Source organism: Argiope bruennichi, chromosome 5 (genome assembly GCF_947563725.1).
Source record: "Argiope bruennichi chromosome 5, qqArgBrue1.1, whole genome shotgun sequence".
Taxonomy (NCBI): Eukaryota; Metazoa; Arthropoda; class Arachnida; order Araneae; family Araneidae; genus Argiope; species Argiope bruennichi.
Genome location: NC_079155.1, coordinates 36,373,464 through 36,396,464, shown reverse-complemented (window position 1 = coordinate 36,396,464; position 23,001 = coordinate 36,373,464). Strand labels below are relative to the sequence as shown.

General features: G+C 30.3%; 1 protein-coding gene across 3 annotated transcripts in view; it reads right to left on the bottom strand.

The window, feature by feature from the left end:
- Positions 1 to 13,488: 13,488 nt before the first annotated feature.
- Positions 13,489 to 23,001, bottom strand: part of LOC129968547 (protein Wnt-5b-like) — a 678,623-nt gene continuing 669,110 nt past the window's right edge. For all 3 annotated transcript variants that reach the window (XM_056082546.1, XM_056082547.1, XM_056082545.1), the window contains one exon: positions 13,489 to 14,550. In XM_056082546.1, coding sequence (XP_055938521.1) covers positions 14,092 to 14,550 — 459 coding nt within the window. In that variant the 3' untranslated portion in view covers positions 13,489 to 14,091. The remainder of the gene's footprint in view (positions 14,551 to 23,001) is intronic.

The window sequence follows — 23,001 nt, the reverse complement described above, 5'->3', positions numbered from 1 at the left end:
TGAATAAAAAAATCAGGAAAAAAACAAACCATTAAATTTTAAAATTAAAAAAAAAACGCATTACAAAAATATTTTTAAATGTCACGGTTTAAAAATAAAATTACTGTGATAAAATTTAATATAGCTTCAAAAAATTTAATATAAATTTAATAACAAAACTTTTAAAAACTATATAAAAATGGAAATTGACAGAAGCAAATTTCAGATTTTCTAATTAGAATGGGATTTTCCACCCAATATTGGACTAATTTCAATGATGAACTGAATCATGACTTGAAATTTGTTTTGGGTAGTTTTCAGCGATTGACCATCAATTTCATTTTTTTTAATTGTAAATTTTTCTTGATTAATGTCAATTTTATATATAACATTTTGTAAATTTTGTTGTTAACTACGCTCGGCAGCGAAGTTAACAACTACGTTGCTCGAGCAATTGCTTTTGTATCATGGTCATCTTACTGGACTGCGAACCACAAGGTCCCAAGTTCTATCTTCGCTCATTACAATCCGCAACATTGGTGACCCCGAACGTGATCCTTCAACCTTCGTACAGTTGTTGTGGCGCCATCTACCCATAGCAAACCAAAAGTCGTCAGATTCACTTGACGCAGCAATCCAAAATTCGTCAGATTCACTTGACGCAGCAACTACTCACCCACACACACTCGCCATAACGCTTGGCGCTACTCAAATGGGTACAGGCGCATTAGAATCAACAGCTAATACATCAACAGTCATATCGTTCGTCTCACCTCCGACTCACTGGTGGAAGAGTCTGTAGTGAATAGCATATAAGCCAGTTAACAACCACGCTACTCGAGCAATTGCTTTTGTACTGTGGCCATGTTAATGGGCTGCGAACCAGAAGGTCCCAGGTTCTATCCTCGCTCATCTCAATCTTTCACAAATTCAAGAATTCACCTTCTCTGAGTCCGAAAACCGCAGTTTTGAGAATCTACCTGTGTGAACATATTACCTGAAAATCATTTTCATCTAGATAAATGAAATTTGGTGCATGGACTTAACACAAAATTTATAGATTTCTATCAAATTCTAGCTACCCAAATATACAAGCAAATACGATAATTACAAACATAAAGAGTTTGATAGATAAATTTTGAGATGGTAGTTTAGTATTTAAATTGTAGATTTTTATCAAGTTTCGAACCAAGTCTGCTAATAAATTGATCGTCTGTCGATTGGTGTTTCTTTATGTATGTAAATGCAACGATTTAAATAAATAAAATATTTTATATCATTGTTGTATATTGTTTTCAATGTTTTTCCTGTTCAAATTTTGAATTTAAACTATTGGAATAAAAGTATCTGCAACATGCATTTTGGATTATATGAAACATGTGTTTAGTTTTAGTTCAGTTTGTTTATATTAACATCCCGTTTTAAAGCAACACTAGGGCTATTTTGGGACGAACCTCATTAGATGACGAGGACGAGGCCTGAGCAGATCCCCTTCCTTTCCACACCACAGTATCGGGAGGGCGTTTGGTCCGGACTGTTTTCGCCTGCATCGGTCCGCTAGCACGATCGTTCTTCGGTGGAATCGGGCATGAACCTGAAATTCTCCGGTTCCGAGACCTTTACCACCAGGTCACCGCGGCCCCTGAAACTTTTGTATAAATCACGCGTATGCTATATCAAAAGTCCATTATTTTAATTGGGTGACATCTTTTGGGGGAATGGGAAAATGAGGAATCACTCCCAATAGTTTTCAATATATTTAAGAAGTGCATTAATATTTTTTGATCAAAATAAAATCATTAAAGCATTACATGCTGACAGAAATGCTGCAAAAGAATTGAAATCCCAATTATAATTTCTTTAATACTTAAAGAACGCTCGAGATTTTTTTTTTTTTTTTTGTCTTGATATTCAAAATTTTGATTAATATTTAAATTAAAAAACTAATTTAAATATTGAAAATGATTTCTCATTGAGTGTCTGCCGTTCAAAAAGTAACTAGAATCCAAATTTGGTATCTCTAAGTCCAAAAATTTACTCTATAGTGCGTCTGAACGATTTTTCGCTTGGTTTCATCCACTTGCACTTGGCATGATAGATTTTAATAGTATTTCAATCTATGGATATAATCACATTGAAAATTATTTTGTCTTATCTCTTGCTTATATGTTGATCAACTGATTTCCATTTATCTTAACGTATCATATCAATCGCATTTTGCTTAATTCTTATCTACATTCCCACCGCTAAGTACACAACGGAAAAGTCATAACTGCAAACAGAAATATTTTATTCTTGTTTGATTTTGTTCCTGCAGATGGCAGCATGATAGCCGTTTTTAATGTGATTGCGCGTTTTCTATTGAAGTCGATATACTCATCTTTTTAAAATCATTAAAATCACTGTTTTTTAAAAATTCAAAAGCGTATTTGAAGAAAAAACAAGGATATTTCTTCTTTATTGCTTTTAAATCATAAATTTATACACCTGAATTTTTTTTCGACAATAGTTTGTTCTGAATCCTGTAATTACAATTACTTTATCAAATTACAAATCATTTTTTTAAACAAGATGAATTAACAATTAATTTTATTTCTCTGACTATTTCGAAATCATATTAATTTTTTTAAAAAATGCATATTTTGTTTTTAATGTGAGTGCAAAAAAAAAGTTAATAAGTTAGATATATAAGTTAATGTGGTACATCAGCTTATGAATATTCAGCTTAGAAATCAGCAATGCTGCAAAATTATTTTTAAAGGGACTGCAGTTTAAAAAAGATATTTTATCCTAGAACTACTTGGTAAAATCCTAGACGGGCCCACCTTTTGGCGACTTATTTGAAATCTCGCCAATTTGACTACTAATTGAATATTTGTTATTATTTACTTGGAAGGCCAGAAATAATAATAAGTAAAATGAAATAAATATAAAAATAAATATAATAAAAAATAATAATAAATAAATAAAAACTAAATATAATAATTAAATAATAATAATATAAAATAATAAATAAATAAAAATAAAATAAAAATAATAAAAAATAAAATAAGATAAAAATAATAAAAAATAAAATAAAATAAATAAAATTAAAATAAATAAATAAATCCGTCTAGGTTACCACATTGGCGACGTTATTGCCACTCGTTTGGAGAGAATTCAAAAAGACGCCAAGAGGTGGCCTGTGCTAGGATCCACCCAACTATTTAACTTAAAGGTAACATTTTTGTAGTTTTAGCAATAATAAATTTTGTAATTGTTGAAGTAATAATTCAGCAGATGAAAATATTAAAACTTCCCTCCTTACACCCACTTCCGCCTTCACCTACTCAGCTCGATAATGTTCGCCCAAAAATAAATATCAAATAAAAAGTGCAATAAACGATCTGTAAAGTTCATCGTTTTTAACATGCATTAATTAATAAAAATTTATCCTTCATTTAAAAAAAAAAATTGCGAAATCGGGCCATTGATTGAGACTTGGAGAATTAAGTTTTCCTAATATTTTAAATATGCAGATTATTGTGTTCATCATTTGATGTATTTTTTATATTTTTGGAGAGAAATGAATTATATGTTTCGTATTATTTTTCTTTCTCAAATAGCCCAAAGAATCAAATTTTAAATAAGTCCAAAAATTCGTATGCAAATAGACAACATCCGCTTTGTGTACAAAAAGTGAAAAAGGTTTGGATGTTATTGCAAATATTAAAAAAAAAATGTAAATAATACATTAAAATTAAATATTTGTTAAAAGTTGAAAAATTGTATTGATAAATAATTAAGTATCATTGAATTATAACTTCCTGAATTTTAAAGAGCCGTGACAACTATTTCTGCATGATAAGTTCTTTATAGCTATCACTAAACGAATCAGACAAAAATAATTTCATTACTAATTCAAATTAAATAATATTTTTAAAATTTAGGTTCGCATTTCCCTCTTCCAGGGGTGCACATTTCCACTTTACAGGTATATTTTTGCCGGATTTCATAACCCTAAGTCAAACTATCTCTTCTCTAGAGCACCAACAGGCATATTTACATAAATAGAAACATAATAGACAAAGTGTTTTCTGCATTATTTAAGTAATATTGCTATTTTTACTGTTTACTTTTCGATTAAAATCTACGCGAATGGCCACCTCGAAACTTCGTCACATATTCTGTATTAAAGTTAATAATCCCCCTTTACACCCTAAGCATAAATTTACCATACTTAGACAAGGTTATGAATACCACGAGTGCTCAGAATTTTATTTTCAGTAACATGAGAAAATTGTATTATGGCACAGAATTATTAGTAACAAAACAACAAGAACCATTAGCAACAAAAGTCTTAGCAACAAAATTATCTAATTTTATTTATTTAAATTGTTCTGTTTGTGAGTTATAGTGAAATTATAGACTGACAAATGATCAAGCCCTTGATAGATTTTGTTTAAAATCTGATAAATCCACATTTTAGAAGCTGAGCTTGTATGCCAAATTTCATTTATCGAGCTCTTTATATTTTGCAGCTATAGTGTTCACTTATAATCAGACAGCCGAACAGACAGACTTTCTTTGAATGCATTTCATTCAAAATTTGTTAAAAAAAATGATTTAATAACCCCTATAATTTTGGCGTAAAATCTAAGTACCAAATTTCATGCATTCATTTCAAAATTTTTTTGAGTTATTATTGAATAGATATCGAGTTTATTTGTATTTGATCAGCAAGACAGACAGACTTTCTTGAGAATGGATTTCGTTCAAATTTTAATAGAAGTCTACAAATTTGGTCTAAAGATTATAGTTACTCCTTGTTGTGGATGACCTCCTGTGGATGAATTGTGTCTAAAATTTGTCAGAAATCCACAAATTTGGTTAAAAGACTGCATGCCAAATTTCCTTCTTCTCTATCAAAGGCAGAACATAATATCAAAAATGTGTTGTTTTTTCTGAGAGAAGTATATAATGAATACCTACTAGTATTTTAATCTTATTAATATTTCCTTCCTATTCGAAGAAGTTACAAAATGAATCAAATTGATACAATATACATTTAGAAGAGAAAAATCTTTAAACTTTGCTTCTTAAAGAGGAAAAAAAATTTTTAGACACCGCTTTTATTCACATTCAGGCGCTTTCTGCTTATTTTATTCCGACATTCAGGCAATATCATTAGTATCTAATTTGTTCCGCTGGTATCTAAATTTGTTATTGGAATCGATGCAAAGGCCACTAATTGCATTCGATTCAAAATAGAATTTTGTTTGAATAACACTGATTGAGCCCCTGTTTCCATTCTTAATTTTCAAATTTATTTTAGAACTTTTGTCCTGGATTTTTACTTTTTTGTAATTAGGCTGGCTTGTTTCAACATTTGTTAAGCAACTTGTTATACACATACTGCTGAAAATATTTGGATGCCGATTAATAAAAAATTGCTGCTAAAGAGTTCTTAAAAGAGCTGAAAAATGTTTCTAATCGATGTTTCTTCTCCTTCTTCGCCTTTTCACTAGAAATGAAAGAAACTGTGACATGTTTTGGATTGCCAACCTAGCAACATAAGGAATAAAAATACTATTAAAGATTTTTTTTTTCCTTTGTCCAAGTTTAATACGATATAATGTTTAGACTGATTGCTGCTTAAATTATAAAGCAGATGCAATCGAGTACCAAATACCATTTTGAAAATTGTGTGATATTTATTTCAAACTCTAATAATTTCGTGTCATTTATTAAAAACTAATGGCTTGTAACATCAGCTAGTTAGTTGTGAATTTTGGTTGTGTCAATTAATTAAATATCTTAGACATGTAACTTAATTGATTCCTTCAGAAAAAAATTTAAAACATCAAATTGTATTAGGAATTAAAGCCGTACTGATTTAAACGCTGATATCTATTTCATTCATAGTGTACATTAACTATCCTAATAACAGTCTAGTCTAGAGTTGCACTTAAAAACGCAAGCGCTTAGTTTGTCTGTCTTCCAATTTTGGTGGTACTGAAACTTTACTTTCTTTTTTTTTTCGTCATGTAAACTATACAAATATTAAACAGAATCCTTCTTCCGTAGCTTTCAAAATCACGTGATTGGATATTTAATGAAACAATGAAAACGGCTTGAATTTAAGGTAAAAAATGCAATCTAATGTAGACAAAAAAAAATATTTCCAAACTTCAGCAAAACCTTTGCACATTTATTAAGTTGATAATTTTAAAAGGGCATTTTTTTTATTTTCAGATGGGGTAAAAATCATTTTGTGCAGCAATATTTTCAGAAGTTATTGTGAGTATTAGTAATAATTCAAATTATTTTTTTAAAAAAATAACCGAGAGTTGCGCATTTACACCACTCAAAGTATGAAATATTTGTAGCAAGAGCGAAAATGATCTGTTTCTTTACAACAATTGAACATATCGCTGCAAAATGAGAAATATACATTTAAAATTAGCGTAATAAATAAAACTGCACGAAAATAAAAGGGATATTCCTAAAAAGATAATCTATTGAAGATTAATGAGATATAAAATACATTTTTGTGTTGTAATATTTTTGAAAGTTATGGAGAAAAAATTCTATATTTAACTTAATTTTCACAATTAAAATGTCATTTAAAATTTCTAAAAAATAGCTCTAAAATGCTTATTTTCACCCTCCAAATTACATTTGAACAAAATTTGGTAGTTCTAAGCCTAATGACCTGTTCCTTAGAGCGTTAACATACTAACACAGAAACATACACATTTGTCTTTAGTATCGGTAGAAAAAAAATTGAACCAAGCTAACTCCACTACCAACAAAGTACTCAAAATATAATTAGTAATTCTAGAAAATTAGGATTTTTGCAAACATAAAATATACTTTCCTGTAATGCAATATAAAAAGATATATCTCAAAATCTTTAATTTGAAAATAATTCCTTCCATTACATTCTTTTATTTATTTAATTTTTTTCTAATTTTGTCATCTAAACATACAAATTTTTAACTCTGATTTATAGCAAATTTTTAAATTATATCTTTCAGTTAATATTACTTTATAAAATGTATTTAGCAATTAAGTTAAGTAACTGAAGTTAACAGATGAATATTTAAACAAAAATCGTTTGTTTTATCGAATTGCAAGCAAAATACCAAACGATAAAATAGAAAATTTGATAACAATGTAACGTATAACTAAACAGAAGAGAGCTGAAATATGAAACTATTATGAAAAAGTGGATTATGGCAGTGATGTTTTGATTGACAAATTATTATTAATAATTTTTTTAATTACCGTCTCTTTTATATATATATAAGATATATTCTCAGTACCTCATCGATTTTTGTCACACTAAAAATTGGTTTATCCTTCAAATTTATTGAAAAATTGAGATTGTATGTTTTGTTGAAAACGTGCACTCTCAATTTTTGTTTTCATGTACAGTATTTTCTATTAAGAAAAGAATCGGGTTTAGATTCATAATAGAAAAATAATCAAAATTATTGATAATTCTATCATCAAAAAGCCGATATTGGATTTTTGCTTGCTAGTTTTTAAGCTTTCATTATTTCTAGATATTTAAATCGTTTTCCTTTATCATCATTTCACTTGCTTTTTAGAATAAATACTGAAAAATATGAAGAAGGCATTTTTTATTTTGATTTCAAATTTTCATTACGCTTTAATTAATTTTTTTAAATTTTCAATTGATATTAATTATGATAAATGTCAAATTATATAAATTTGTTAAATTTATGCGAGATTTTAGCGTTTTCCAAAATAATTTTAAAATATTATAGCACAAAAATTAAAAAAATATTTTTACACCATTTAAAAGTATATATTTTTTTAAAAAAACTTTTTTACACTATCTATTTAGTTATTCTATAATTTTTGAAGAATTCTTACATTTATTTAAAAAGTAATTTTAGTATAATCTTTAGCAGTAAATTTTATTGCAGCATTGAAATTCTATCCATTTTCAGGATTTCATCAAATATTTGGTTCGATAATTTTCCTCCTGTGTTAAAAGCTAAGAAAGAAAGTTTTTTTTTTTTTTTTTTTTTTTTTTATAAGCAGCGAATTTTACATAAAGAAAAAGAATATGAAATTAGGGCACAGCGGAAAACAAAGTGCAATTAGAAAATATATAGAACTAAAAATAATATAACAACACTATGATATCATGAGTCTTGAATTCATAATAAAGGTTCATACTAAAAACAAACATAACAGCTATAAGCTATTATATAAACACTGTCTATTTTTTTAAATTGTACTAAATGTCGAAATTTAATTTAAATTTCGATATTAAAAATTTTGTGCTTAGGTCCAAAAAGCACATTTTTCAGAATATGTCTGTCTTTAAATATGATAGCTCAGAAATTATATAAGCTAAATTGATGAAATTTGGCATGTGGTCTTTTCACCACATTTTTAGATATATGTCATATTTTGAACAAACTCCAATCATGGGAAGTTTTTTTGTAAGAGTTCAAATCAACACACTAACTATAAAACATAATGTCTTAAATAAATGAAATTCGGAAGAAATTTTTACATTTAAAAGGTAGAAGCTTGTCAAATTTTGAAACAAATCTGTTAAAAGTTTCACCGTTTGCTGATCGACACTGCCATGTTCAGAATTCTAAAGATAGAAATCCGAACACTCTCAGGGTTCACAACCGTACCCGAGATCTATAATATTTATCAGGAGATATAAATCTGTATTAGTAATATGCGAGAAAATTTTATTTTTTAAAGATTTTTTAATACTGGAAAGGTTTTATTTTTATAAAATTACTATGTTGTTACTGGTAATAAGCTCAGCTCCAAATTACAGATAAATTAAACATGCGTGAATTCATAAGACAAAATTTAAACATTGTAATTCTTATATTTATTTTCTCCGTACCATAACTATAATTTTTCTCAAATTAAAGTACAGTATATTCCTGAGTATCCGGTCGAGATTATCAGGTCATGTCATCCGTACTATCTGGCTTAGTTTTCTTTTGTCGTAATTAAATGAGGAAGGTAAAGTGTTGCATTGGCAACATTGCAAAGGTATTGAAAGCTGACGTCTGCTACGATCTTCCCAAGTGTCGTGTGCAAGATACAAGTTGAGACAGGAAAGGAGCAGCATTCCAATCGCTGTTTATTGTTTCGTCAGTATGTAACGGACCTCAATTGTTGTCGCTGTTCCTGATTATAACCGCACAGTACGTACAGTATTTGTAAATTGTTCTTGGGAATGCTTAATGTTTGTTTACGTGTACCACAATGAACATTTCAAAATGGATGATAACAGAAAAAAAGTTGTAGTGACTATGGAGAGGAAGTTAGGTTCTATATAGCGATAAAACTCTGGTGTAACAGCAAAACCGAAAAGCTGACGTCTGCTATGATCTTCCCAAGTTCTATGATTCATCGGGCCGCGATCCCCTTCTACATAGCTTGAGATAAATAGAGGGTTTAGTACTCATTGAAAAGTTAGTACTAATGTATTAAAATACTGTTACCGGCAACTGCTTCTATGATTCATCGGCCGCGTTCACCTTCTACATAGCTTGAGATAAATAGAGGGTTTAGTACTCAATGAGAAGTTAGTACTGTCGTATTATAATATTGTTATCGGCAACTGCTTCTATGATTCATCGGGCCGCGTTCACCTTCTACATAGCTTGAGATAAATATAGGTATTAGTACTCAATGAGAAATTAGTACTGACGTATTATAATACTGTTACCGGCAACTGCTTCTATGATTCATTGGACAGCGTTCACCTTCTACATAGCTAAAAATAAATAGAGAGTTTAGTACTCAATGGGAAGTTAGTACTGACATATTATAACAGTGAGTTTTGGTATAAATACTTAGTCTTCTGGTAATGATGGGCAAGAAATGAGTTCATAGAACTCCACCTTTATGGCTTTTTTGTTATCCGGCCTACTCATGCGCCACATTAGGCCGGATATTCGGGAGTGCACTGCATATATCTATTTCTATAAGTTTAGAAATAGGTATATATGGGTTATTGGGCAAAGATTAGAATGGCCATCCTAATGCAAAATTTTATATTCATAATCACTTTTTATTCTTAATCAATTTCTTTCACATATCAGCCAGAATAAAAGCAAAAATTTTGCGTAACACATATTTTTATCCTGTGAATTAGAACAAACCTTAAAAAAGAAATGACAAATTAGTCTCTGACTTTGTTTCAGCAGCTTCTTTCTTGAAAGTGCATCTGTGCTACTGTAATCTATCAAATGTGATACATTTTCTTCTGGTATACAGTATACTTATAATTAAGTTTAATGAGCTTAGAATTTTACACGCCAAAAGAAAGAATAGAAAGTTAATAGAATATGTGTGCCAAAACAAGTGTTCCATTTGAGTAAGCACTCTTTAGACATCACTGTATCATCTATAATTGAAGACTTCTGCAAGCAGCGTTGCTTGTCATTCAAACTACTGTTGTTTTTTTTAACTCATTTTTTTTTTCAAAGTGTAGTAGAAGAACTTTTTTCTCGTTACAATCATTAACATAAAAAAAAAAAGTTTCTAGCGTGTCAACCCGAGTTATTCAAAAGCAGTTTTGTATATTTTATAGGTTTGTTCTTAATTTATACTACTATATTATAAACTAAGAAATCCTGATTCCGAGTTTAGATGAAATCTTGATCAGTTTTAGATGAATAAAAGATCTCATCAGCCACTATACTCTTACAAAATCCGAACCGATGGTCATATATTGAGAAGTCCAGCAAACTCGATAACTGGTAACATACCCGAAACACAGAATAACAGAATACAATAAAAAAATATCTAAAGATAGCACTTGCAGAAAATAACAACTCATACACAAAGAGCAAACTGTTAATTAAAAACAGAAACGGCACTTTAAGTATCAAAATGGAACTAAAGAGTCTATTCAGCGATCAAATTCCATAGAAAGAATTTCTTAGAATAACTGGCTTTAACTCTTTCGTTTTTATAGTCTCCGAAACAGAGTAAAGAATTTTCTAGAAAATTCAGCTAATGTCGACTCCTAATTGAGATATCGCCGTAATTCTTGTATATCATTCATTCTTAAGAATCTCCATTTTTGTCGAGAAGCATTGATCTTGGATCCATTCGACATCCATTAAGATATTGTGGTGAAAGCTTACAAGCCAATTAACAGCTAAGCTACCCGAGCAATTGCTTTTGTATCGTGGTCATGTTACTCGGCTGCGAACCACAAGGTCCCAGGTTTATCCTCGCTCATTACAATTCGCAACATTTGACCACGATGCAAAAGCAATTGCTCGGGTAGCGTAGCTGTTAACTGGTTTATAAGTTTTCCCCACAATATCTATAAAATTCTATTCTTTACTACGAGACTAGCTGTGTAGGAAAGCAGTTTGATAGATTCATTGCGATATTATGAGATATTTTAAAAATTAATCTGGAAAAAGAATGTCATCTAGACACATCATTATACTGTTATGGTTATCTGTTTAATGGGCATACAGTAAAAGTTATTCTATGAGATGGATAATGGAAAACGACGTTTTATTCCACGAATATTCCAGAAAACACGGTGCACAGGTAACAAAAATACAGCCAATTTATGCTAAAAAACAGCACTTGTCGACAATGACAACAGAAGCAAACATCCAAAAGCTAAATAAAAATCAGCCGTGATTTACAGCCTAAACAAAGTGAGTTCGAATTGCGATCAATAATTAGTCCCATCTCAGACCAACCCGCTTTTTATAATCTCCCTGCAAATTATGATATCGTATGGAATTTTCCAGAAGAATCCCCAGATTCCTATTTCTAATACAGGCAAAACCTGGCATTTTCTAGAATCTTGATTTTAATCGACAAATTCAAGTTCATCGCATAGTCTCTGATAATCCCTTTTCTCTTATTATTAATAATAATAACCAATTATTCAATTAATTTTAACATATGTACATTAGAGTTTAGACTATTGAATTTTAACGACATTAAAATATCTTTACATTTATTCATATAATAAATTACATTTTTGAGCTAAAAGCAGGTCAATAATTGGTCACTCAAAATATAAAGGAATACTTCTCTTTTAAAACTGCTATTCTAATAAAATTTGAATCGATTCATTTATTTGTTCTTAAAACATATGATTAAAATCACTCAAAAATCTTAAACACAACAAATTTAACATCAAAAATTATTCATAATTTATTTCTTTTTGTATTGACTCTGCAACTTTTTATTATAACATTCGCAGTTCGAAAATGGATTTTTATCTCTAAACGTAAATGAAGTCAATGGCAAAAGACTTTTGCCATTGACTTTTCAAATATTTACTTTGAAAAAAAACAATATTTTACTACATTTAAAAACATGTCATAATATCTAAAAAGTTTAAGATATATATTTTTTTAATCTGTTGAAAATGTTTGAATATATTGGCAAAATATTAAATATTGTATTCTACTACAATTCTCAAGTTCCATATACATATTTTTTTTTCTCATTTTCAATACTTTCCCTTCGCATATTTCTTAAACAAAAAAAAAAAAAAAAAAATGTTTTATAAAAGCTTTTGAATTGCGATGAAGAACGGTCGTGCTGCCATATCTACCTGAAAAGAAACTTTTATAGCAAATGCCTCATATTAGCAGGCAAAATAATGTTATAACATGTTTGATTACCAAGTTAAAAATCTTAAGCTTAAACGAGCAATTCTTATATAAATATAAATTTATTTCGTGTATCGCGGAAACTGCTCAAACGATTTGGATCAAATTTTATATTTAGATAAGGTTTGCTTTTCAAGTTTATCTATGTAGGCGTCTTTCCTAAATATATATATATATATATAAAACGGGATTTTACAAACATACAAAAGAAACATTTTTTATAGCTAACTATTAAAACCTTTTCCTGTCTGCTCTCATGCAAACATTGTCATATAGCGCCATCTCGTAAATTTTTGTGGTACTTGCATTGTTGCCATAGGATGATAATCTATTGGTATTTCAAAATGTTGTAAGATTTCGCTACATGATATTATTCGAATATGATACGTTTGGCTCACAACCAATAGCATCAATGCAATTATTGTGTTAACCAATTCGAATAGCCAATTATAGCCTATTATTAGCCAATTTATTAACCAATTATTAGCCAATTTATTAACCAATTATTAGCCAGTTTATTAACCAATTAATGATTTTTTTAAATTTAAATTATCAGTTCATATGTAGGTAAGATTTAAAAAATATTCATATGTATTCAGTATGTGATTCCTATCTAAATATTTTCTCATAAGAAACGTGATTTTACCAACAAAAAAAATCTATCCAGGTACCCTTTTTTAAGACGGAATATTTTCATATGATTTTTTAAATACAAACATCCAAAAATAATAGAACTTAATTTTTGAAATTTACACCATTTTAACTCAATATGTTATATTTAATCTCATTTAAAATGTATAGACTTCGTACAATGACAATTTAAAAAAAACTTTAAAAAATACACAACAACAAGTTCTTACCAATTATTTAATAAAACGAAATGTTTTTATTTGATGAATATGAGAAAAGAATACACTTATTCCTTATATACTTCACAAAGAAATCTAATGTCTATCAACACAATCACTGTCGACGTATTGCCTAGTTAAAACCAAAGTTCACTCTAACGTGAGTCACTGTGAGTCACAATACGTGACATATTTACCACAACCAGTTCGAATCGAATCGTTCATATCCTAAAATTCATTACTAAACGGAACAGAAGAAAGAAAAAAAATAGCCGAAACTTGTAGTTTTTTTTTTCTAGGATTAACATCATTTTCTAGTGGTAGCACTCTGGTTCCTCTAATGTATAGTTCCATAGAATGTTTATTGTATCGAATCTTCTAAGTGCTACTTAGAAAGTTTTCATGTTAGACCACCAAAGCAATGTCACAATCGGGACGTTAATACTGTCTCACTAGTCCGTCCATCAGCAGCTATACATTCGTATAACCTTGTCTTCTTTAAGTACTAAAGCCGCTTTATAAAGTTCCTGGAATTCTTCCTCACAACTTTTTTCTCGTGAGTTAGTATATCCAGAAAGGAATAGAAATGTCCTCTACTCGGATGTCCTCTACTTGCAGGATTGTATGTCCAGGATATAATGGCATGTCTTGCACTCAACGTAACAACACCAGTGGAACTTGCATTTACACCTTTCTTTTATGGTGGTCTTGTGAGTGTTATAGCCTCTGCCACAACACATTAGGTTGCAACCATCTGTTGATTCGGAGGTTCTGTTGCAGATTCGACCCTCTGTTCCCCAGGATCCCGTTTTCTCGTTGGGTACACAGTAATCAGGAGACTCGTCGATGTAAACAAGATCCTCGGCTGTAGGCAGGTTGTATCTTGGATTTCGAATTTGGAGTTTGCCTCTGTGATTGATTTTCACTTCAGTTGCACCATCATATTTGTCTTTCAAGTAGTCGCCGACCTCTCGGAATGGCGCCAGTTGCTGCCAACATGTGACCAGGGAGCAGGATCCGGATACACCATGGCATTTGCAAGTAACTCGGACTTTCCGTATTACTGCCTAGAATGAAAAAAAAAAGTGAGAGAAGAAATTATTAGATAATGAATTGATATTAAAATAATCATGTCTTCATTCAGACAAAATAATTTTTTACGATATAAAATCGATTACTTTTTATTTCCCATGCCGACCTGGTTTATTATACTAAAACAGAATGCATAACTCCGAAATGCAAAACTTATTCGACACTCAATGTTGGAAAACTCTTTTTTTATATACGGACGGGCAAATAAAAGAAACCATTCAACTTATAATGCTTTCTAATAGCAAATAAAGTTGAATAAAGACATGAGCGTATATATATGATCTCATATGGGTTTAATAAAGACGTGATCTCTTGAAAAAAAATCCTCTATGATTAAGGTATATTTATTGTTAGATACAAATATGTGCATTACTGTGAAAAGAAGTTTTGAAATTAAGCGCATAATAATAGAATTGGTACAAAAGTCGAGGAATACTAAAACTAATATAAAATTCCAAATGTCATTCTTTCTCTAATATAATTGTCCACTGCTGTTTGTAACGCTGAGAAAAGTTAAAAAATATTCCCACCTTTTTGGTCTAAGTCATTATTAAATGCGAAATCCCAATTTTCATTTTGGCGGTTAGCAATTGAGACAGATTTTTTTTAATGTTTAAGTTGACTAATTTATTGGTGTGCAAATAAACCTAATCATGGATAAATAGAAAAGTTCGATGAGTTAAGGTTTGTAATTTCTATTGTTTTATAATTATGCTGCTTTATTATATTCTCCATTCATGAACCAAATAGAAAATTATCACTAACATTTTCTTTCAGCACTTTTTTAAATTTTGCATATGACATTTTCAGCACTTTTTTCTGTTAGTGGATCTCTATTTATTTCAATCCGCTTTCAGCGATTAGTTTTGATTTGAGTTGTGAAAGATTGTTCTAAGCGAGGACAGAACCTGGGACCTTGTGGTTCGCAGCCAAGTAACATGACCACAATACAAAAGCAATTGCCCGTGCAGCGTAGCTGTTAACTGGCTTATAAGCTTTCACCACAGTGTATTTGTGAACGTTTGAATTTTCGCGAGAAGATCCCTTTGCTAAAAAACCGAACTTTTAATGTTACTGTGTATTTGCATTCAATATATACTATAAAGAGTAATGCCAATGGACAAAAGATTTTTTACTATAATTTTCATTAGTTTCTCTGTGACAATCAGATTTGAATTATTATTAATTCAAATCTTTTTTAATTTTAATAAAAAAAATTTAACAAAAATATCGTGTTGTTGTTGCCTGAATCATTTTCATACATCCAGGAATGCATATCACTAAAATTAGAAGTTTTGTGATAATTGAAGAATGTTCTGAATAACAAAAATTTGAATTCTAACCATTCTGCCCATATGCATTAAAAGTGTGACTTTCAATGCCTTAGTTAGAAATAATACAGAACAACAGATATGGACTCTAAATACACCATAGCCGTTAGCAATGACAACGAAATAAAATTTATTGTTCACTAAAATTAGGAGTTTTGTGATAATTAGAAAATGTTCAAAATAACAAAAATTTGAATTCTAACCATTCTGCCCATATGCATTAAAAGTGCGACATTCAATGCCTTAGTTAGAAATAATACAGAACAACAGACATGAACTTTAAATACACCATAGCCGTTAGCAATGACAACGAAATAAAATTTATTGTTCACTAAAATTAGGAGTTTTGTGATAATTAGAGAATGTTCCAAATAACAAAAATTTGAATTCTAACCATTCTGCCCATATGCATTAAAAGTGTGACTTTCAGTGCCTTAGAAAGAATACAGAACAACAGATATGAACTCTAAATACACCACAGCCGTTAGCAATGACAACGAAATAAAATTTATTGTTTACTAAAATTAGGAGTTTTGTGATAGAGAATGTTCCAAATAACAAAAATTTGAATTCTAACCATTCTGCCCATATGCATTAAAAGTGTGACTTTCAATGCCTTAGTTAGAAATAATACAGAACAACAGATATGAACTTTAAATACACCATAGCCGTTAGCAATGACAACGAAATAAAATTTATTGTTCACTAAAATTAGGAGTTTTGTGATAATTAGAGAATGTTCCAAATAACAAAAATTTGAATTCTAACCATTCTGCCCATATGCATTAAAAGTGCGACTTTCAATGCCTTAGTTAGAAAGAATATAGAACGGCAGATATGAACTCTAAATACACCATAGCCGTTAGCAATGACAACGAAATAAAATTTATTGTTCACTAAAATTAGGAGTTTTGTGATAATTAGAGAATGTTCCAAATAACAAAAATTTGAATTCTAACCATTCTGCCCATATGCATTAAAAGTGTGACTTTCAATGCCTTTGCTAGAAAGAATATAGAACGGCAGATATGAACTCTAAATACACCATAGCCGTTAGCAATGACAACGAAATAAAATTTATTGTTCACTAAAATTAGGATTTTTATGATAATTAGAGAATGTTCCAAATAACAAAAATTTGAATTCTAACCATTCTGCCCATATGCATTAAAAGTGTGACTTTCAATGCCTTAGTTAGAAATAATACAGAACAACAGATATGAACTCTAAATACACCATAGCCGTTAGCAATGACAACGAAATAAAATTTATTGTTCACTAAAATTAGGATTTTTATGATAATTAGAGAATGTTCCAAATAACAAAAATTTGAATTCTAACCATTCTGCCCATATGCATTAAAAGTGTGACTTTCAATGCCTTAGTTAGAAATAATACAGAACAACAGATATGAACTCTAAATACACCATAGCCGTTAGCAATGACAACAAAATAAAAATTTATTGTTTAACACTATTCATAAAAGATATAAACTAAAGACATCCTAATTAACACTTGTTATTCCGAAGCTAAACAAAAGTAAAATAAAACTAAAATACCTAGAACTGATTACTCTCAAGAAAGCTTAGTTTAATGGGTTTTATAGCCCTTCATTCTAAGCCTCAACTTAACAGCTTAACATTTGCGCCACCTAATAAAGCACAATTATGTGTCCGCAGTTAGTGCACCTTTTCCTCTAATTGTCTACCAACGACAAATGAAACAGCCCAGAAAAATATCTCTTACAGCACATTTGCGTCATTGAATTTCAAGAAAATCCAAACTCTTAGACAAATATTTCCCATTGTGCCGCGCTCTCTTAGTTTAAACTGCAGTTTTAAGTCGGCGTTCTATGACGCAAAATAATATTCTTCTCTTGACGCCATTTTCATCATAACAGAAACTTCCGCTCTGATGACTGGAATTCCTATGACCAGCGGCTGAAAATACACCCACCGAGTTCTCCATCCCTAATAACAACAACGGCAGGACGATTTTAAAGAAAAGAGGAGCACAAAAAGCAAATGTCATCGCTCATATTCATGTGCCCGTGAATACTCAGTAAATGCCAGCATTCACATTCCAGACCCATTCATACGTAGTTACTTGAGAAGTGTTGGCTGGAGCGAGCAGGGGGGGGGGGAGGTATGCATAATGGCGGCGATTACAAAGTGGGGTTTTTATCCGTGGATAAACCTTTTGTACTGCAGCCACTGTGACAAATTAGCTCTCGAGGGTGGTACTTTTCATCTCTTTTCCAGAGGATTTCATTCGGTTTGTGAGGGTTGGCAACATTGGCGATGTTTCGATCTTTATATGGAGCATTTGCTTTGATTTTCATGATGTATGCTAATGGTTTTCATTGCCAAAGTTCTCAATTCACATCATTCATCATAATCATCATTAAAATCACATCATATCACACATTCAGCATTTCAAACTTGATTTTTCTAAACAGTTTAATCGAAGGATTAAAGCTCACATCGAAAGAAGGAAATTAGAAGAGAGATGACTATGCCATAGCAGAATAGACGTATAATGTAGCACAAAAGATACGTAATATATGAATTCATACCGGAACCAAAAATTATAAAAAGGATATTTCATCTGATGCTAGTGCAATTTATATCAGGACATGGAAGATTTCCTGAATACTTTTACAGATTCCGAAGGATGCAAGACAATGTATATGTTTGGAAATAGATTCGGTTCAGCACTACATAACAGAATGTGTCGAACTCAATGGAATTAGAGGAAGATTCATTATGGATAGTGATAATTTTAACACAATATTACAATACCCTGGAAATTTTTAAAAATATTAAAAGAAATGATTGAAAAGATCTCTAGCCTTTTGCCAGAAGTCTGAAGATTCTTTGAACTTTTGTTGGCTGTTTTCCTTTTATGCAGAAGTTGGCCAGTTAATGAGCATAATAGCGAGTCACAATAATCCCTGTTTATACGGCCTTATTCTGTGGCAACGGGGTGACTGATTGTAATTTTTAAAAAAATTAATCGAATTTCAACTTTTTGATTTCTGACCTCTCTCAGTTTCAAATTAGAAAGCTAACATTTAGCATTTCAGACTTGATTTCATTTAAACAGTTATAATCGAAAGACAACTTTTAATCTCACTCTTTTCATTTCTGCAGTCCCTCATATTCAGATCATTAAAGACAAATTTGGTATTTCAGACTAGATTCTCCTAAGCAGTTTCCATCAAGACTCAGCTTGTATAATCTCTCCCATTTATAACTTCTCTCAATCTAAGGATCACGAAGTTAAAAAGAATAATTTCAGACCTTATTCTTTCTAAACAGTTCCAATCGCATTTCAGCCGTGTTATCTCAGGCTTTTCTGATTTCTCTCAGTCTCAGATCACTGCGACAAATTTAGTATTTCAGACTTTATCTTTCCAAAATAATTCAAATCTAACTTCAACTGTTTAATCTCAACCTTTTCATTTCTGATTCACCTTAAAGCAAAATGTCATTCTTCAATTTTATGTATAAGGTACCCGCAGCAGAATGAATGAGTGAGGAAATATTACGTCTAAACTTGTTGTATTACTCATAGAAACGGCAATGAAACTTTCATTAAAATAATGAGCACTCGCATCATACAGAAAATCTCTTATATGGGTGATATAAAAGAACTTCGACTGGGGTAATCCTTATATTTGAAGATGAGAAGCTTCCGGCATGGCTGTTGGTTCTAGTCACCCAAGTAGTTACAGAAATAGTGTAGGGTCGACTATTCTCTACCGATGACGGGACGTGCTTCTCACGGAAAGGGTTGTCGGTGATAACCCTTATGACTCAACCTTAGTTCCCATTAATGCTGTTGCTGCAGTCCGGTCATTGAGATTTGATCCGTGTGCCTCAGAACGGGTAATCAATGTGTGATATAGAAAGAGAAAACAATAAGATATTACATTAAATATTTTAAAAATCTACAGACATGTGCATGGTTCATAATGCACATGACTGTATTACGGAGGTTAGTCTTATTCGCTTTTTTATGATTATAATTTTCCCAAAGAATAATATTCCGTTATTTCTCTTATTTCCATTTTCGCAGTGTCTCTCTAATATGAAAACAACAACGAACTACTAAGCATTAAAGTATGAACAGACTAAATAAAATTTAATCACAAACTGGTGGATGTATCATAAATATTCTTCAAAACAATTCGCTAAAAATTTCGTGTAGTTATGCCATTTCCAGTTTATTAATATTTATAAATACAGAAATTCAAACATAAAGTCATTAAGGGCCATTTACATGCTAACTGTATACACTTGATAGCTCTCAGTAAAGAAAAGATTAAAGAGTCCCGTGTTCTTCATACATTGCCCTCATGTGACGTATCTATTTTTATTAATCATATTTTATGCAAATATCTGCTAGGAACACTTTGTCATATTTCAGTTTCCTTGAAACTACTCGATTTTAAGTTAATATCCTAAAAGGAGAATAACAGAATTCTAAGAATTAAGCGATCAGCAAAGTATTAACTTAAAATTCTAAAATGCATGATATGGATTATATAAAGGCATTCAAATATGATCAGAGTGATCGATATTATAATACATCAAACTAAAAAAAATAAGTGCTCCTAGAATTAAGCGCCGAAAAATTAAACGCAAGAATTTTGGTTATCCCTAGTTGTGAAAGCCTCACTTTAGCTGCTGGCCTAATAATTATTTTCTTCCCTTTTTACGAAAGATTAACTTTCGTTCTAGGTCGAAGGCATTTTGATCACAGTACCAATTGTCTTCGATAATTCCCGTTCTCTGACGAATACGAAAGTTACATCGAAGATTTATCTCGAAGATTTTTGAAAAATTCACCAATTATCATTTATCTACTTCTGTTAGAAATCGATCTCTTTCAATCATGCATTCAGAAAAAAATCGAAAAATGCTATATATTTAAAAGGATGAGTATACTGAAGTTATCAGCATGGTGGCAAATTACTGCCCAAAGATTTACGGCATGAATAATGAACATTTTTACACTTCACAAGAACGAAGACATGATTTCAATATTAGGGTTTGCCGGTTTTTCAACCCAGGTTTTAAAAAACCGGTTTTCCAGAACGTCTGGATATTCTTTTTCTTCAAAAAAAAATTTTTTTTTTTTTTTTTTTTTTTTTTTGAATTTTATTGGTAGGGACCGATTCGTCTAGCATCTGAAGGGGCATCTAGGACGACGAGATGCCAATTTATTAACAAGTAAAGGTATATTTGAATTTCTGTTAAATGAACTAAAAAATTTAAACACTGAAATAAGTTTGAAATTATTATATGCATTTGAAAACGAATTCAAGAAAGGAGACAGGTAGAATTAGCAATTCTTTTGATGCATTTGCAAAATCCACAAAACATTTCTAGTTCAGCGAAGAAATCTAATGTACTTTCTTTAGCTTCAAAAGCCGAAAATATTAAGTTATCTGGAAAGATATTGTCTAGAATATTACCAAATTCTTACGTGGAAACCGATTCTGATGAAGAGCAAATCGAAGAAACGACTCATCAGAGTAATGCTTTTTAAAAAGAAGCCACGGAAAAATCAATTCATAAGCTTTTTGAAGACCTGAAGAAAAACTTACAAATCCAAAGACACTGAAAGCTGAATTTTCATTATTTGAGGCAACGAATAAAAGAACAAAAAACAAGTTTGTTAAATGATGCCTGAACACTATGACACCAAGTTCAGTAGCTAGTGAACGAGTATTTTCAATTTCAGGCAATATTGTGTTCAAAATAAGAGCAAGACTTGACCACAATGCAGTGGATATTTTGTGTTTTCTAAAATTCTATTTTCTTAGGAGAAATTAAAATGAGTGAAAATAATATAAATATTATTTGAAATTTTTGTTTGAGTTTTCGTTATTTTGTGTAAGTAATATGTATATGTAATCCTTAATTTTTTTTATATATATTTTTTGACTTTGACATTGATTTCGTCTTTTGTTATTTTATATAAATTAAATAAAATATTTTCCCAATTCTACTTTTTTTTTGACAAAAATTCGAAAACCGACTAAAACCGGGTTTTTGGAAATATTGAATTCGAAAACCGGTTTTTGTATAAACCCAATTCAATATTGACTAAGAATAAGAAGTAAATGTCTTTAGCCGCTACCTAAACAGTCATTGGGAGCTTTTTCAATATATGTTATTTGTTAATGGCACTTTTTCTTATTTTTTTCTCTTTTATATCCTAAATTATTTTTTGAGACAAGTGAGTCCCGTATTAGCACAAAATGCCCAATTATATTTTTGCGATACCTGCAAGACATTCAGTATATCGAAAAACATCCAGGTGAAATATCTTGTATTAATAGGTAATTTTTTTAACAGCAAAGGTAATTAAATCTATTAACTACCGATGGCTTAGTGATAATAATTCCATGCATGTGCAAAATAAACATAATTTTGCTGATTAGCGACCGAAAAGAAGAAACATTAAGAAATTTTAACTTCGATTAATTTCACCACGGAAGTCATAATTAATTTATTTAAGAAAGAAGCAATGATAAATTAACGTTTATTTTGAGACTAAAATTTTTTCCTTTAATTATTTTACTATGCGATTTTGATACAGATTTCTTTGCCACGTGTCGATTAAGGATAGGGAATCTTGTATTTTTTTAAAAAAAAGACGTATAGGTTGGTGTTATGGATGTTTATACCTTCGTTTCTGCTATGGGAACAACGAAATCAGCAATTTTGTTAAGCACGTTAGAAATAATTAAATAAAAAAATGGGAATCGGATCAAGAAATAACACAACATTTTAGAATGAAATTGACATGGAACTAATTTAAGATAAAAATTAAGAAAATTAATTAAGATTTAAATTAAGATATATCATTACATATATATTATAATGAAAAACATTGTTTTGAGTAAAACTAATCAAACTTTTAGTTTCAGATTATAAAAAAAAAATCACGCCAAGAAATAGTTTATTTTTGCAAAAACTATACTATTATACAGTTTAAAAGCAAAGAAAAGTCCTGCCAAAAAGTCGCAGAATTTTTAAAAATCTCATTTTACAAAACGCACCTTTGGCGAACAGGCTTTAT